Source organism: Mizuhopecten yessoensis, unplaced genomic scaffold (genome assembly GCF_002113885.1).
Source record: "Mizuhopecten yessoensis strain PY_sf001 unplaced genomic scaffold, ASM211388v2 scaffold2671, whole genome shotgun sequence".
NCBI classification, from domain to species: Eukaryota; Metazoa; Mollusca; class Bivalvia; order Pectinida; family Pectinidae; genus Mizuhopecten; species Mizuhopecten yessoensis.
In genome coordinates, this window is record NW_018404662.1 from 82,917 (window position 1) to 99,232 (window position 16,316).

The 16,316-nt window shown below is 33.1% G+C and overlaps 1 protein-coding gene across 2 annotated transcripts in view; it reads left to right on the plus strand.

Annotated features, from left to right (window-relative positions):
- The first annotated feature begins 3,757 nt into the window (after positions 1 to 3,757).
- LOC110446265 overlaps positions 3,758 to 16,316 on the plus strand; it is a 29,183-nt gene continuing 16,624 nt past the window's right edge. For both annotated transcript variants that reach the window (XM_021491314.1, XM_021491316.1), the window contains exons 1-14: positions 3,758 to 3,861; positions 6,191 to 6,243; positions 6,562 to 6,634; positions 7,518 to 7,651; positions 8,276 to 8,333; positions 9,210 to 9,295; positions 10,232 to 10,279; positions 11,145 to 11,219; positions 11,663 to 11,758; positions 12,492 to 12,580; positions 13,389 to 13,536; positions 15,127 to 15,306; positions 15,564 to 15,758; positions 16,013 to 16,132. In XM_021491314.1, coding sequence (XP_021346989.1) covers positions 3,789 to 3,861; positions 6,191 to 6,243; positions 6,562 to 6,634; positions 7,518 to 7,651; positions 8,276 to 8,333; positions 9,210 to 9,295; positions 10,232 to 10,279; positions 11,145 to 11,219; positions 11,663 to 11,758; positions 12,492 to 12,580; positions 13,389 to 13,536; positions 15,127 to 15,306; positions 15,564 to 15,758; positions 16,013 to 16,132 — 1,428 coding nt within the window. In that variant the 5' untranslated portion in view covers positions 3,758 to 3,788. The remainder of the gene's footprint in view (positions 3,862 to 6,190; positions 6,244 to 6,561; positions 6,635 to 7,517; positions 7,652 to 8,275; positions 8,334 to 9,209; positions 9,296 to 10,231; positions 10,280 to 11,144; positions 11,220 to 11,662; positions 11,759 to 12,491; positions 12,581 to 13,388; positions 13,537 to 15,126; positions 15,307 to 15,563; positions 15,759 to 16,012; positions 16,133 to 16,316) is intronic.

Below are 16,316 nucleotides of genomic sequence, written 5' to 3' on the forward strand. Positions count from 1 at the left end.
TAAAGGACTTGATAGCATGAGGGTTATTTTCTCTTCATGCCCAGCAACATATGAAAAGGATCTGAACTGATTTCATGTTAAGACCTGGGGAATAAGCCCTCAGGAGCAGGAAAGGATGGAGCATGGATGTGTTCAGGGTATGGTGGGAATCTTGATAATTTAAAGTACATAAAGCTTTACACCCAAAATTCCTCTATGACTGCTTTGTCCCAGTTTTTCAGACCTGAGATATGCTACAATCTGTAGTCATTGAGAAAAAGTAGTTTTTTGAAGATTGAATTGTCTTATTTTGCTCTATATTGGGCCCATCTTATGCCATGCCTTTCTAGGTTGTAGAAACTTGACTGATACAAAATATGGTCACCTTATTGCCTCAGCCATTTTTACCATATATTGTAACAATTTATATGGTGACAGGTTCTTCTAGAAAGTAGTCTTAATTTAAAGTTAAAATTTGCCAATTTCCCCATATTGGCCCAGCCCCTCAACCCTAAGGTGGCCACACTTTCATAATATAAAAGGCCAAAAATATATTGTTTTGTGCCTACCCAAAACTTTTTTGCCAATTTTCAAAAAAAGAACTGTTCAAGTCAAGATCACTCTCCTTTATATGTGTAGACTAAATAAAAATAACTGAAAAAATAATTTATTACCTATCTATAATATACCTATACATATTTTTTTCAAACATGTAACAGAAAACAAACATCTTTTGTTGTATATAGCTAACTCATACCCAATAAGTAATGACTCTTTATGAGGTAAATCAAATAGTGTAAGTTTATATGCAGTATATTATCAACAAGTTTCAGCAATTAGATGATATATAACTGAAAATAGTCATGAGAGATACTTCATATACATAGCTTATTAAAGAAATACAGAATGTAGTGTACAGATAATGTAAAGATAGGATTATGTATACACAGTATATAAAGGTACTATACAGAATATATGAAGTACAGATATATTTCATTCCTTATAAACTCTGTACACAATTCTCTATATGCTCTGTTTAACACTCTCTATATCACTCTGTTTACTACTCTCTGAATACTACTCTGTATACTATGTATACCATCCTAAAATAGCCTGTATACCACTCGATATACACTGTATACCACTCGATATACACTGTATATCACTCAATATACACTGTATATCACTCCTCATATACTCTATATACCACTCTTTCATTCTATGTATACCACTCAATATATTCATTATAACACACCTTTATACTATATTTACCACTCCTGATATATTCCGTATATCACTCACTATATAATCTGTATACCACTCCTTATACCCTGTATACCTGGACTGTCAATATACTCTCTACACCACTTCGTAGATACTGTGCATACTAATCCTTATATACTCTGTATACCACTCTCTTTACTCTGTATTCCACTCTATATATTTTCTGTATACCATTCTTTATGGGCCCTGTATACTACTATTTATAATCTGGATACATTCCTATGTAAAGACATTTCAATGATCTTTTATAGTAAACAGGAGGCAGGGTTAGGGCCTGTCTATGGGGCAAATCCTGATAACACAAGTGTATCCAAATCGTCATGTTCAGCAATTGTATATACATACATTAAACATAAACATGTATAGAATACCACAGACAGATTAAACACATGTATTCAGTATTACGGACACATATTAAACTTGTATTTACTATCACACACAGGTATAACATGCAATTGCTACAACAGACATGTGTAACACATGTATATACTGTCACAGACAGGTATTACACACGTACAGTATATACTACCACAGACAGGTATAACACATGTATATAATACTACATACAGGTATAACACATGTACATGTATATACTATCACAGACAGGTATAACACATGTATATACTATCACACACATGTTTTACACATGTATATACTATCACACACAGGTATTACACATGTATATACTACAACAGACAGGTATGACACATATATATACTACCACATACGGGTATAACACAAATGTATATATATAACTATCACACACAGGTATTGCACATGTACCCGGTATACAATATCAAAGACATGTATAGCACAGTCATGTATATACTATCACAGATAGGTATTACACATGTATATACTATAACAGACATGTATTACACATGTAATAATATACTATCACACACAGGTATTACACATGTATATATACCATCACAGACAGGTATTACACATGTATTACTACCACAGAGAGGTATTACACATGTATATTTATACATTTTACAATAATTGTCCATTACATTTACCCTATACATGTTTTATATATACATGTATCACTATTGACAGTAAGACAGATTGATAAATGATTGCCTATCACTGTATATATTGACAGGTATTCTGACACAATTGTAACACTATTTAAATAGGTGAAATATAGCGATACATGTTACATTATCAACAGAAAATGGTATAGGTATTATTTTAATTTCAATGAGAGGGTGAATTTATCTCTGGGCTTCAACTATACTTTATAGTGCTTTACCTGGAATTGAGGATTATACACATTTTTAATGTTTTGCTACATGAATTATGTTGTTAAACAAAAAGGTATATACCCTAGACCAATGCAAATAGTATTGCTAAATGTGCATCAAACAAATAATATGCTGGAACCGCTGGATCATGATGTGGAATTACTTTGAAAAGAACCTGAGGAGTTTTTTCAGTTTCTATTATTTTGACAGTCTGACAGGTAGGTTAGATTTCTGATTAGATAAATATGTTTTACCATGAATTCAAATATTTAAATACTTATAAAGTGCATGATGTTACCATGCATGTATCTGGCTTGTGCCTTTTTGGTCACACAAAGATGAATCTACACAACTAGAACTAATCTGATGATGAAATGTCTATCACTTTTTTCTGTGAAAGTAAATATATATGTATGTTAACAGTCCGAAACAATTAATAAAAGTTCCTCATAATGAATCAATCAATATTTTATTCTTACTTGTCTGTGATAGTTAACACAAATTTATAACCAGTCTGAAGCAATGATTAAAAATTCATAACGTGTCTGTAAATACAGGTGTAATTATTGACACTGAAAGATGGGTCTGAAACAATGTTAATACATATATATGTAAGCAATGTTCATGATCTGTAAAATTTAGTACTTGTGCATTACCAATCTGAAACAATAAATTAATGTCCATAACCTAAAGTAAATTTGTTATCTTAAATTCTTGTGAATTGCATGTGTAATAATTGTGAAATTTGATGTAATGTCTGCGATAAATTTATTGTTAAAAAAGAGTTTCCATAAGTAATTTTACAAGCATTGTTTTAACTGTTTGAATTCAGGAATCCGCTATCAAAGGCATCTGATCGTTTTTATAGGTGTAGTAATTCAATTTAATAAAATTACTGAAAATAAAAGAAAATCAGGGAAGACAATACAGTTCTAAACATTTTAATGACTAAACAGTAAGTTATAAATGCAGGAATGATTTTCCTTCCGTTGTGAATTACATATTAATAACCCTTTCTTCACCACTTACCCCTATATACCTCCTATTTCTTTTTAAAATAATGTAAATCCCGCTACAACTAGTCGTATATTTTTGTTGACACTGAAATTCTACTTTCACTTTCACATACTTCATTTCCGGTTCCCGATTGACTAGTACTTGTGTCCTATCAAATAAGATATATTTTTTTAGTTAGAGTTACCTCCCATGCATGAATTTTGTAAACACATTGTAGATGTCGCCGTAGAGTGATCATGTGATTGAAGAGATGAAAAAATGGCGCTAAAAAGGGAGGCTGCAAGACAAAAATATTTAGAAGTTTTCGAATTAGATACGAATGCAACCGATGGTAATCAGATAATTTAATGAATTGTGAATAATTCACATCGAAATGCATCTATGCATTTACCACTCAGGATATCCATGTCCCTCGTATAAATGAAAGGCTGCTGCGAAATTCACAAGTTTATCACGCCATGGACGATCGTTTTGTCATCACTAAGGCCATGTCTCAATATTTCTTTTTCATTTTCGATATATTTCAGTTCATAAATGATAGAAAATAGGAGATGAAAATTTTAAGAAGCAAAACTGTTTAAGAAAAAAATGTCATTGGAAGACAACCTTGGGGATCCCGGGGATCCCGGAGATCATGACTGTCCCTTTGGTGGTTTCGTCCCAGGTCATCTCGACATATTGTGCTAAAATTAATTTGGATGAACAGAATCAATATTGCTATGAAAAACTTGTCCGTGGCATATCTTCTATACTATTTAACATGAAGTAACCAGAGTTGGTGTACAAGCTTAAGGACATCTTAGGGTTACGGAGTGCAAGAAGTAGGTCACTATGACCTCACTTTGACCTATGTTTCTTGGCATAAGTGTACTGTTTGTGTCATATAGAAGTAAGATCAGATAAGTTTATTTCCAGTTCAGGAATTATCAAATTCCTCTATTCCAGACTCATAAAAAATGCATTATATAATATATCACGCTAAAAGTTACAAAACATGAAAACAAGCTCATTTTATATATATATATATATATATATGCATAGTTTGATTAATATTTGATTGTATATAGCTCTGTTGTTGTTGAAAAGATCTTGATTGTTCCAATGATTGTCCAATTTATTTTTAAAAGAGGTACAGTTAATTTTGATTGAAAAGTATAGTGCTTCCTTAGCCTGTTTGTTGATCTTTTTGGGTATAATGTCATTAGGTGTATCCTGCTGCTGTACCTTTGAGTGACATGTTCCCATAGGATTACTGAATGGCAACAGTCCTTATCATAAATACCATTTAACATTTTATATAGTTCTTTCATTTCTCCTCTTATTCTCCTAAAGGCTTAAGTTGGTAGTTTGAGTTTCCCCAGCCTTTCGCTGTAGCTTACGCTTCCTATACCTGGCAGACACTTTGTTGCTCTTCGTTGTACTCCTTCTATCTTATCGATATGTTTATAAAGATATGGTGTCCACACTGGACTGGCATAGTCCAGGTGGGAACGTACCAGGCACTTGTATAAGGGGACAAATGACTTTTGGTCCATAAACTGAAACGTTCTCCTGAGCAACGCAAACATATATATAGAATTAACCTTTTTCACTTTATCATTGATCTGATTATCGAATGATAGTTCAGAGTCTATTGTAACTCCATTATCCTTCTCCTGTTTTATTGTGCACAAGTTTCCTCCACGATGGTAGTAGGTGGATCTGATTCTGTTGTGTTCTTGCGTTTTACCCTTGCCTAATCTCATATGCTTGCACTTATCCGGATGCATTTTCAAAAGCCACGTATCACTCCATTTACACATTTGCTCCAAGTCTTTCTGGAGATCAGCACTATCTTCATTGTTTTGTATTATTTAAATCATTACCAGTCAGGGAATATGGATTAATTGCCTTGCTATACTTTGCCTCGTTAATTAATGGTTTTTCTCAGAAGCTGAGTAAGATACAGATCAATCTTTCTAAATTTCATAATAAAGAAGCAGTTTCTGTTTCTCCCTTTTGCATAATTCATTTGAAAATTTAAGCTTGATCAAAAGAAAAAGATGGGTGAAATCAGAAAATGGTCTTCTTTTTTCAAACATTACTATTCTATTTCTATGAGGCAAGTGGTTAAAAGACAATGTAATAGTTTCTAAACATAGCTGTATGAAGTTTTATCAAAATTTGCCACAGTTGGCATCAACTGAAAATTGACTATCCATCCAGGCAAAAAAGTGAAGACCTGTCAGTGGTGGATGGATTGACAACAATATCCTTCTGGCATTTCTTGTTCATCTATTTTGTTAAATGCGCTATTAATTTTTATGGTATGGGGAGTGTCTTTCCGTCCACACTTTGGTTTCCACAAGATGACTTGTTTAAATATCATTCAATTTTGATTAAACCTGGTATGCATGCACATTATACAAAGTTTAGCCAAATCCATGCATAAGTAATTATCGTACTGTGCTCTGATTGATTGACAGTTTCTGCACAATTATTTTGGATGGGATGGTTATAATAAAAGAGGGTGATTTGCATTTCAAAAACTGTGATAGAATAATCCAGTTCTTCCAAATATATACCAAATTATTGTTTTACACCTGTTTTTGTGGCTGTAGTAATGGAAGAGGAGTACTGAGTCCCCACTCATAATCACTCCATTTTGATTTTGTTTTCAGAAGATATCAAGAAGGCATACAAAAAATTAGCCTTGAAGTATCACCCTGATAAGGTAGGATTTGGTGTTTAAACTGCATACTGTAGCCATACAATTTTTGTGGTAAAATTCAATTCTTTAGTATTCATTTCAACCCAATTCTCTTTTCAAGATTTTGCTTAAGTGTCTCAATAATGATTTAAATGTTTATAGATGTATGTATTGTTGCATTTGGAATATTTTTAATTTCTTGTAAAAATTGACAGAATTGTTGGTTGTTAAAAATATATATTCTCTGGTACTCCGCTACATCCTCGTGGCTTTATACTTAAATTAAAGACTCTTTATTCTAATTTATACAAGACTAACATAATTCACTCACTTCTTTTCCAGAACCTGAACGATCCTGAGGCAACACAAAAATTTCAAGAGCTGAGCAAGGCATATTTGGAACTGACAAAATCAAGTATGTTGTACATGTGTTTTTAATGGATTGAATCTGAATTGCAATAATCCACTTTCACAATCACATATTATCAGAGTTACTTCTCCATGCATGCCACAGTATCATTGTTTGGATAAAGCACTTGCATTTTGAATTGTTCACTCATCCTGACAAGTGGATTTGGCAGCAGATCAATGAATTTTACGTTCAAACTTGTCTGTCAGATGAGTAGAATTTTGAAGAAATGTCATATGCATGTTATTTCTGTGCAATAGCAAATGTCCATCTTCTTCAATGTTTTATCATTATTTGTTTTAATTCATGATCTTTTGAGATGACATATCTAGATTTAGTATAGTGAGTCTATTGTAACTTAGGGCTGGGAATTGGGAAGCGAAACCATACTGCAATATATAACAATATTTAACTAAACATTACAATACATATTGCAATATATTGCCGAGGATTAAAAAGCCTCTTATTACCTCTCTTAAATAGAATATCATCTACTCGGTAACAGAAATACTCACATTTTAGCATAGGTAATTCTTGTGGATTTTTCACAATACATGTATACGTATTGACTCATGTGCTGAGTACATAAAATAGATTACATGAAAAGCTAGCTTTTGTTGTGTAGATGCAGATAACTCTCATAAGTTAACTTTCAAACTGTAAAAGACACTGGATAAAGCTTGTGTCTTTATACAATTTGAAGATTAACTAGTTAGATACACATGAAAACCAACCATCACTCGTTTGAGAACGGCTATATATATCCATATCTGTAGTGAGAGACAAATCAGACTTCCCAGCTCAACAGAAAACAAGTGTGAAAATAAAAATATCATTGCATTAAACATCTACAGATTACACAATAATTTTGTTAATGTTTTTACATAAGGGGAGGCCTTTTGCTCACATTGTGGCTGTGGATGTGACTATGAGTTTAGTGATGATGAGGATGATGATGACGATAATTATGAGGATGAAGAAGATTGGTACTTTGACAGCGATAGTGAGGAAGCAGACGAGAATGTAAGTGCATCCAAGTACAGTATGGTTCATTAGGAGACTACACCACACCAATAGTACGCTGGGCTCGTGACCAAAGGGTTGCAGGTTCGAGTCATGCCACAGCACTGTGTTGTATCTTTGAGCAAGATACTTTACTCCACTTGTTCCAGTCTACTCAGCTGTAAATGAGTACTTGGTTGGGCAGTGCTAGAATTGTTGAATACTCGCTGTGAGCGCCGAAATGGCAGCACCGGCTGTATGCTCTCCAAGGAGTTGAGAAAGATATTGGCTGGTTGCAAAGGCCCTATAACCACGGATAATAAATTGTGAACCGCTTTGAGACGACCTACGAACTAGGTTGTGATAAATATTATTATTACAGTAAAATCAGACAACAGTCTTTGGTTCTGAAACAGGTGTGTCACAGCAGTCTCATTTTCTGCTAGCAAGTGATAAAATTTAGGTCCACAATATATATAGCTATCGGGCTATTATTGCCATGCAAACAATCAGAAACACCAAAAAATTGAACATGTATACTATTTTATGATACCAATAAGTAGCAATAAACTGATGGGCATGACCAGTCTCTGACTAAAATTTTGCAACAAATTCAGTTATAAGAGAATTTCTTTTTGATTTCAGATATTCTACTTTGGAAGAATATTCATGGGTGTGTTTTCAGAGTTTATCTTCAAGCGAAGTAAGTATTAGTGGAATATTTTATACAGCTTTGAAATTGTGCAGTGAAAACAATCTTTACAGGATGCAATATTAGCATGAGTTTTGTTTACTCTAAACAATGTATAGGAAATGACATTTCTGCGAAGTTTGTTAAATTGCTGTAAATTGGATATTTTCACTCATTCAATTTAAATTTAAGTTTAAGTTTTCTGGGGACAACTTGGACTCTAAAGGTGGAGTAAGATGAAGATTGGTTGTATGTTTTGCTCAATTTTTGAAAACTGAAACCCAATCAGCATTCACGCTAGCCTTTTAAAAGTATTGATGTGATATGTAGCATTATCAAGACCTTTGTTTCAAAATTATTTAGGGTTCTCTTTCCTTATTTTTGTGTGTGTGTCAATTTGTAGATGGGGATGGCTTAAACATGATCATGAACATTGCCAAGTAAATCGTGCTCAAGACTTCTAATATAGACAATCATCTTAGATTCATCATGTTTAACTGATAAGGGCTGTTCTATAAATAATTACTTTGGGTCAGGAAAGTATTATTTTCCCGGAGCCCACTGTACAAATGTTGAATCTTACCATCTGTGTATTATCAACAAGTATATAATGCAATAACATTGAATAGCACATTAACCAATCAACATCTAAAGCATTTATCACTTTAAAAGTAATTTTATTCCCAAGCACACAGAATTAGCATTTATTGGATCAATGTAGGCAAGATTAGCAATTATATGTAGCTGTAAAATTGTTAGCCTCTCAGTCTTTGCATGTAAGAGTTGTCAATTTTTACTGTAAAATTAACTTTGGGATAATCGCAAAGTGTAAAACTTCAATAATTGTTTCATCAATATGGTGTAATTTTTGTATTAAAACAACCACAGGGTTCCAGACAAGGAAAAAGCCCCCCGATCAGAGGTACACCCAGGAGGAGAAGGAGGAGGACAATTTCTTTGATTTCATCTTCAGGGTATGGTCGACAGCTTCATCTGAGACCAATTCATATGATCCAAATTTTGTTGTCAATAACGTTTTATTGCATTGATATCACAAATCGATCAACATCAAACTTTTCATTGTCATGCACCTAAATTTGTAATGAAACAATTAAATAAGGTTTAACACTCATCATGCTGAGTGATTTTATATCATTGTTTCTGAACTCAACTGAGCCCAGAGTTACATGACTGTGACCTATATTTTCAATTTGTTTCATTGACTTAAATTCAATTTTGCATTTAGCTTCATTACTCTGATATTAAAAATTGCATAGTCCAAGTTAATGTTAAATGATAAATCTTGAGTACCAGATGATTGTCACTGTGTTCTTTATTCACATTTTCATGTATCATGGTTCACATGTTACATTTATCAAATAAAGTCATCATCCTTGAATTTTGTTGTTGGCATGTATTGCCTAGATCATCATTAGATAGTCCGCAATCAAATCAGTACTTTAATGGTACATATAATGTTAGGACATTAATACCAAACTCTGTTTTAGTTTAGAACTTCTAATAGATCTCTACAGATTGCTTCCGGATATCTATGTTATCACATGTTGCGTCCAACAAAATAATATGTAACCAAACATTTGTCATTGGTTCCTTTTCCTATTTCATTGGTTCCTTTTCCTATTTGTTTTAATTTGTTTTGGTAATTGATTGGTAAAAACATTGAAATCAAAAGACAGAAAGTGATATTTGAAAAGTTACTGATATCTTCATCTGGTGGGTTATGAATTAATGGGACATAATATTGGAATTTAATTTGAGAGCAGTAAAAGTGCAGAGATTTCAAGAAACATGTAATAGAGAAGATTGTGTTTCACACAACACCCAGGACTTGTTCACCAAGTGCTTTGCATCAGTATTTTAATTCTCTCTCATGTTTTGCTTAATTGCAGAAATACAGAACAAAAGATGACAGTGATTATGAGCTGACAGAAGAAGACGTAGGTTATTTAGAAATCTTCTTTAGCAATAAATTGTTTACCTAATTGTTGAAATAGTCTTCTATTTTGGTCAGGATATGAGGCAAGAGCTCCTCAGTTGAGCACATGTAAATTGAATAGATGGCAAAGCAATCTGAAATTAATTTACTTGTTCTCAACTGGAGTTATTACCTGACCAAAACTAAAAACAGTTCCTTGTATATATAGTATTTTTCTATGAATGATTCTTTCATACATTAGCTGATCATGATCAGCGATTACAAATTTAGTTTTCAAAGCATATTAACTTGTGATTGGTTCAGTAAAAGAAATAGCCTGAAATTTTCATAAGCCATTGTTGACTCACATCTACTGTTGATGACGCCATAAAATTGTGTCTCATTCCCAGAAAATGTTCATGGATTCGTTCACATTTATTGTTTTCAACATCATGGAAAGTTGTTGAGATCTAAAGTGAAGTTATAAGTTGACAATTCTGGTTTAGGGGAACATTGGCTGTTGAGTGACTGTATATGTTCTGCTATAGTTATCATATCCCCTGTTCTAACTGTATTCTAACACAAACATGAAATTAGAACATGTTATTAGAACATGAAATTTGGTTTAAATTTGGTTTAAACTCTCGCCCTATCGGTCTCGAGTTCAAACCCAAATTTCATGTTCTAATCGCCAGTATAGCCACTCAAAACAACGTACTGTCTATCCCCTAATTGTTTAATACTATAATTAGATGTTGTCATGTTAGTATTGAGGTAAATATTAGGTTGATTTGTTTAAAATCATATACTTAATTTGATTTCACATTCCTGTGAGTTCATTTTTTTCTATATAACTAAGATTGTTGTACATGTATTTACAACTTAAGCTGAAGAAATTTCACTCATACGATGAATGGCTGAAGTCCAGAGATCCAAAGAAAAGACATAACCATCGCATGCGGGTAAGATAACATTTTGTTTCAGAGTTGTCGCTGGTAGGAGAGAACTTGTTGTAACCAGATACTATTTGAAAAATAAACAACATCAACACAATTTTGAAATATCAAAAACTGCAATAGGATAGAAAATTAGTCTTGATATACAAAGTTATTCACTTTTCAGAAATAACCAAGCATTTGAAACACAAAGATGAGTGTGGGAAGGGGTTGATAGTCATTTAGCGATATAGCTTGTTAATCTTATTAACCAGTACAGGGGCGATTCAATAATGTCTCAATGAAATTTAACAAGGCTAGTAAAACAGGTCATGGATAACTCTGCTGTTTATTACTCTTTTTATAAGACACAGTTCATATCTGTATTTAACTCTATTTCTAAATATTACGTTGCCTTATATGCTAACTTTGACATTCTGTTGGTATAGTACAAAACATTTCAATTACAGAAGGCAAAAAAGAAAGCCAATAGAAAGATGCCAGGAGAAAAACCCAAGACTGTGTCAAAGAAGCAGCTCCTTGCTGAACAACGTCGCAGAGAAAAGGTGAACCACGTGTTCTGTGGATCTTTGTTATACCTACCACTGGTGTCTGACAAAATTAGAAGGGCTATTCTTGTTATGAATATATAATGGTGGAAACAGGAAGGCAATTATATATATATAATATATAACTTGTTACTTTTATGGTCATGAGGAAACATGGAGTACATGAGCTCATTAAACCCTTATTGTTCCTTCTTCAATGTCAACTGCTTCAGATTTTGTATGGATATTGCATCTTCATTGTTATATTTGTTAACACCACCTTTTGGACTGTATTAAAAGGATTATGATAAAACTAGGTACACTTGATCCCTTTTGTCCCGAGTTGTGTATGCTTTGAGATGAATGAAAAGAACGAATGGTTGCCAGAGAGTCACCTTGGATTTTGCATGTTAAGTTTATAATATTGCTATAACTCATATACAGAAAAACCTTGAGTAGGTAAATCATAACGAAACATAGTATATGTATCAGTGATCTACTTTGTCTCTAGTTGTGCTTACTAGCTAATCATAAAAAGAAAATTTGCAACCACATCATCTTAGATTTTGTAAAGGTACTACAGGTAACTTATTAAATATTTCTTTTGTGTACTTAAAGAGATTTAACCTTACTTAGTTTAGGGTTATCTTGGGCAAAGGAAACTAAACGTATATTGTGAAGAGATGATACCTTTGACATAGGGACTCAACAGTCTATAAAAATGATTATCATATATGTTCATGTTTGATAGGAAATGAGAGAAATAGGAGAAAATATACAGTCAAAAATTCAGCAAGGAAGCAAAAAATCCAAGAAGACTCATACTGGAGGAGATCAATGGTAAGTGTAATATTAGGGAAATATATCAAACTTTCCACATGTAAAATTCTTTGACCTTGTCTTCTTGGGTTGGTTACTTATGTTGGTGAACCATAAATCTGTTTGAAGAGAATGGCTGTTATCCAACTGGTGATCAATATAATCTTTTCCCACCTCTTTCCCCACATTGGGGTAAGACAGAAAAATCTCAACCCTGGGGGTAAGATTCTTAAATGTCTAGCCCAATGCTTTGCTGTGTGTTTATATGTAAAATACAACTGAAACAAAAAGTTTTGGTTTGAAATATATATGCATATCCATTCAGTAAGGTAAAAATTCAGAATATAAAAACATGTTTATAGCATGTCCACCTAGATAAAACTATTCTTCTGGTCCAAACTATTTGAAGTTTTTATGTGAATGTGACTATCAGGGAGTAAATATCAACCATACCAAACCATTCACTTTTTCACACTAAAATATGTGTTGAGTATAGTAATACTTGGTTTTACTGCCATCATCTGTTGACCATAAATACAAGAATAAATAAATGTGTACAAACCATGAAATTGACTCCATCATGAAAAAAGACTTCATGTTCAATTCAATGTTTCATACACATACCTGTACCTGATAATACAGATTCGATGTAAAAGTGTTACCTGTCTGTCAAGTGTGTTCTTGGTAAAACTACTTGTTGCCATGACAGCAGGGCGAGAGGATTTTTCCTAGCCTGATTAACATATTGAACCTTAGAAAGGATTTACATGGTGGTGGTAAGTGCAATGATTGGCAATATACGGTAATGTTGCTGTTTGTTGTGTTGTAGGGATAGCAACAGGGTTCTGAGGGAGTTGGAGGTGATACAGGATGAAAACAGGAAAAAAGAAATGGAGATGGAACAGGAACAGAAGAAGTATGAAACCCAAGAAAGATTGAAAGAAAAGAGGAAAAAGAAAAAAGAAATGAAAGAAATGGTAAAAAAGAGTGAGGTCAAATCTGCTTCTGTGACCACCTGTATTAAACGACCATCTGTTTTATGTGACCACTTTTCATTCTTCTTGAACATTTTTACTGTTTAATTTAACTGTTTTAAGCAACCATCTGTCTATACCGACAGTGACCACCCATTACTGACCCAAAAGGCTATGCTAAACGACCACATTTGACCAAATTAGTGACAATTTTGACAAAATCCACTAAATGATCATTTTTTGATGAGATATGAAATACTGTGTGACTCTTAATTTAACGACCGTCTTACACATGACTTCCTAGCAATCATTTCACTAAATTCAGAGCAAAACTTATCATCATTTCAGTGACATGCCGACCTCAAAATTTTTATTTTTTTCAAACTACCAATATTGTTGATTTAACACTGAATACATGCTGTTCAGTTATCGTAGTTGAGTGCAACCGTTTTGATATTCTTTTGATTGGATTAAAGTACATGTACACCGGCAGGTTGCATTCATAAAATGAGGATCTATTGTCATCTTCTCGACAGTATTCTTCTGCAAAATAAAAAATGATATCAGCACAACTACTCAATAAACATGTTTATGTTAACATACATAATGTTTCTTATTCCTCATCAATATTTAATGCTTTTAATAACATTCTTTAACTTACCTTATGACAAGTACTAGCAACAATATTATTATAAAACAGATCCATTTTACAGCAACATACTGTCGGCTTCATTTAGGTCAAAGTTTAACTGGATTCTATTTCCAGTTTCCATTGTAAAACAAACAAAAATTACATGTAAACCCAAATGCTGGATCACCGCAGGAAACACCACCATTTCAACGATAATGTCCTGCGTAATAGGGTAAATTATGGTTACTACTGAAAACACTTGTGTATTAAACTCGAGGAACTTTATTTTACGGCAATATTTTGTTCTGAGTTAAATGACAATTCTTCTTAACACTGAATTGTTTGTTTACTGCCATAATTATTGTTCAATTATTCACCATATGAACAATGTTGTTTCAAGCCATCTAGAAATGCAGGTGTGATTGTGTGCTTTGGGGGGGATGGTCAGTTTACGATTGTCTGAATAAGGAGATGTTAAGTTAGTCAGTCATGTAATTCTGTAAAAATAATATGGTTAAACTGTAATAAATGACACTTTTATCAAATGACTGGTTTTTAAATTGCCCTTGAGTGATCATTTAATGCAAATTTAGCTGTATAGATCACTTCTTGGCATACTGTTAAATAAATCATTACTGGCCCTTAAAACATTTTTATATTGCATTGAATGATTTTGAATGATTTGACTGTGTTACCTGATGTTTTAATGTTAAGAGTGTGGTAGATCCTCCTCCCTCCAGACATAAAACATGTCGTCTGCAGTTTCACACTGAATTTCCATATGCTATTTTTGTTATTCATTATATTTCAGGATACAATATTATATATTGTGGTAAAAAGGTGAGATCAAAGAGATTTTTTTTTTTCAAAATTAAAAATATGAAATAAACGAAAAAGTAATTATAGTATGAAGTTTGTTTATTCCCTTTCTGCATAAATATTGTGGTATTTTATTTTTGCAGAAAAAGCAAGTTCAGAGTGAGGCCAAGAAGAAGTTACAGGATCAGGAGGACCTGAAACCAGTAACGGAGGATGTAGATAGTACAGATGTGGTGCAACAGTACATGGACAAACAGAATCGTCTGTTTGGGAGCAAAGCCAGCACCAACCAGCGATTAAACAGCCAGGAACTGTTTCCTATGGTCAGGACATATAGATGTTTTCAACTCTTGACATTGTTAAATACAATTTAATCTATGTTTTTGTATTAGTCAATTTTGCAAAATGTTTCTATTAAAAAAAAAGGTTAAGCATTTCATTATAGTTTTAATGAAGCAGTGATTTAAGATTAAAAGTGTAGTTGCTTAGTCGTACTGCTTGACATTTTTACATATATAGCTGGTAATGTAGATCGAGGCTAGTGTACAGTGTTTTTACCTCATCATTTTCTGCTTCACAGGGAAATGTACGTAAAGATGATTCCTTCAGAGAAAGGGATGTAAAAAGTGGACTTCTCAAACAGTATCTTTTTAATGAAGACAACAACAATAATACTACCATCAACACCACCAATTTCACACTGGAGAGTGGAGAGAGGGGAGATAAATCCAGTCTTCTTGATTACCACTTAAAACAGTACAAGGAGCTAATGAAGGTTTGCTATAATTCAGTCTTGTCTTAGCTACTCTAGTGTGCTTCAGAAAATTTCATTGTAAGATTTATAAAGGTTCAACACTCAAAGTGAATCTAACCATGCTTGCTTAGTGAATAGCAGCAGTCTAGATACAAATAAAATCAAAGATTTGAATTTGTCGTTAGTTCATCTGACAAATTCACATACATGTAGGAAGACATTTTTGTGATGTACGAATAATAAGTAACTCATTAAACTTGTTGTTTGCTTTACAGGTACAGCCTGTTAGACATACAGAACATCAGCTCAAGGAGGAGCGAACACGTCAGAAGGAAGTACAGCTTCAGCGCAAGCATCAGGAACTTGAGAGTCTTCGAGACAAACACAAAGAGAATGTAAGACAGTTTATGGTTTCTGCATTCATTATTAAAACATCAGTCATTGACATCTATTGTGTCGAGGACACACATTAAATCTGCAGAATATAGTTGTTGCTTTTTTTCAGAAATTGCCAGGTCCTAGTAGTTTAAAACCCTATTGGCTTAATATATAGCAATCTTACGTAAAAAGGGTTTCAAT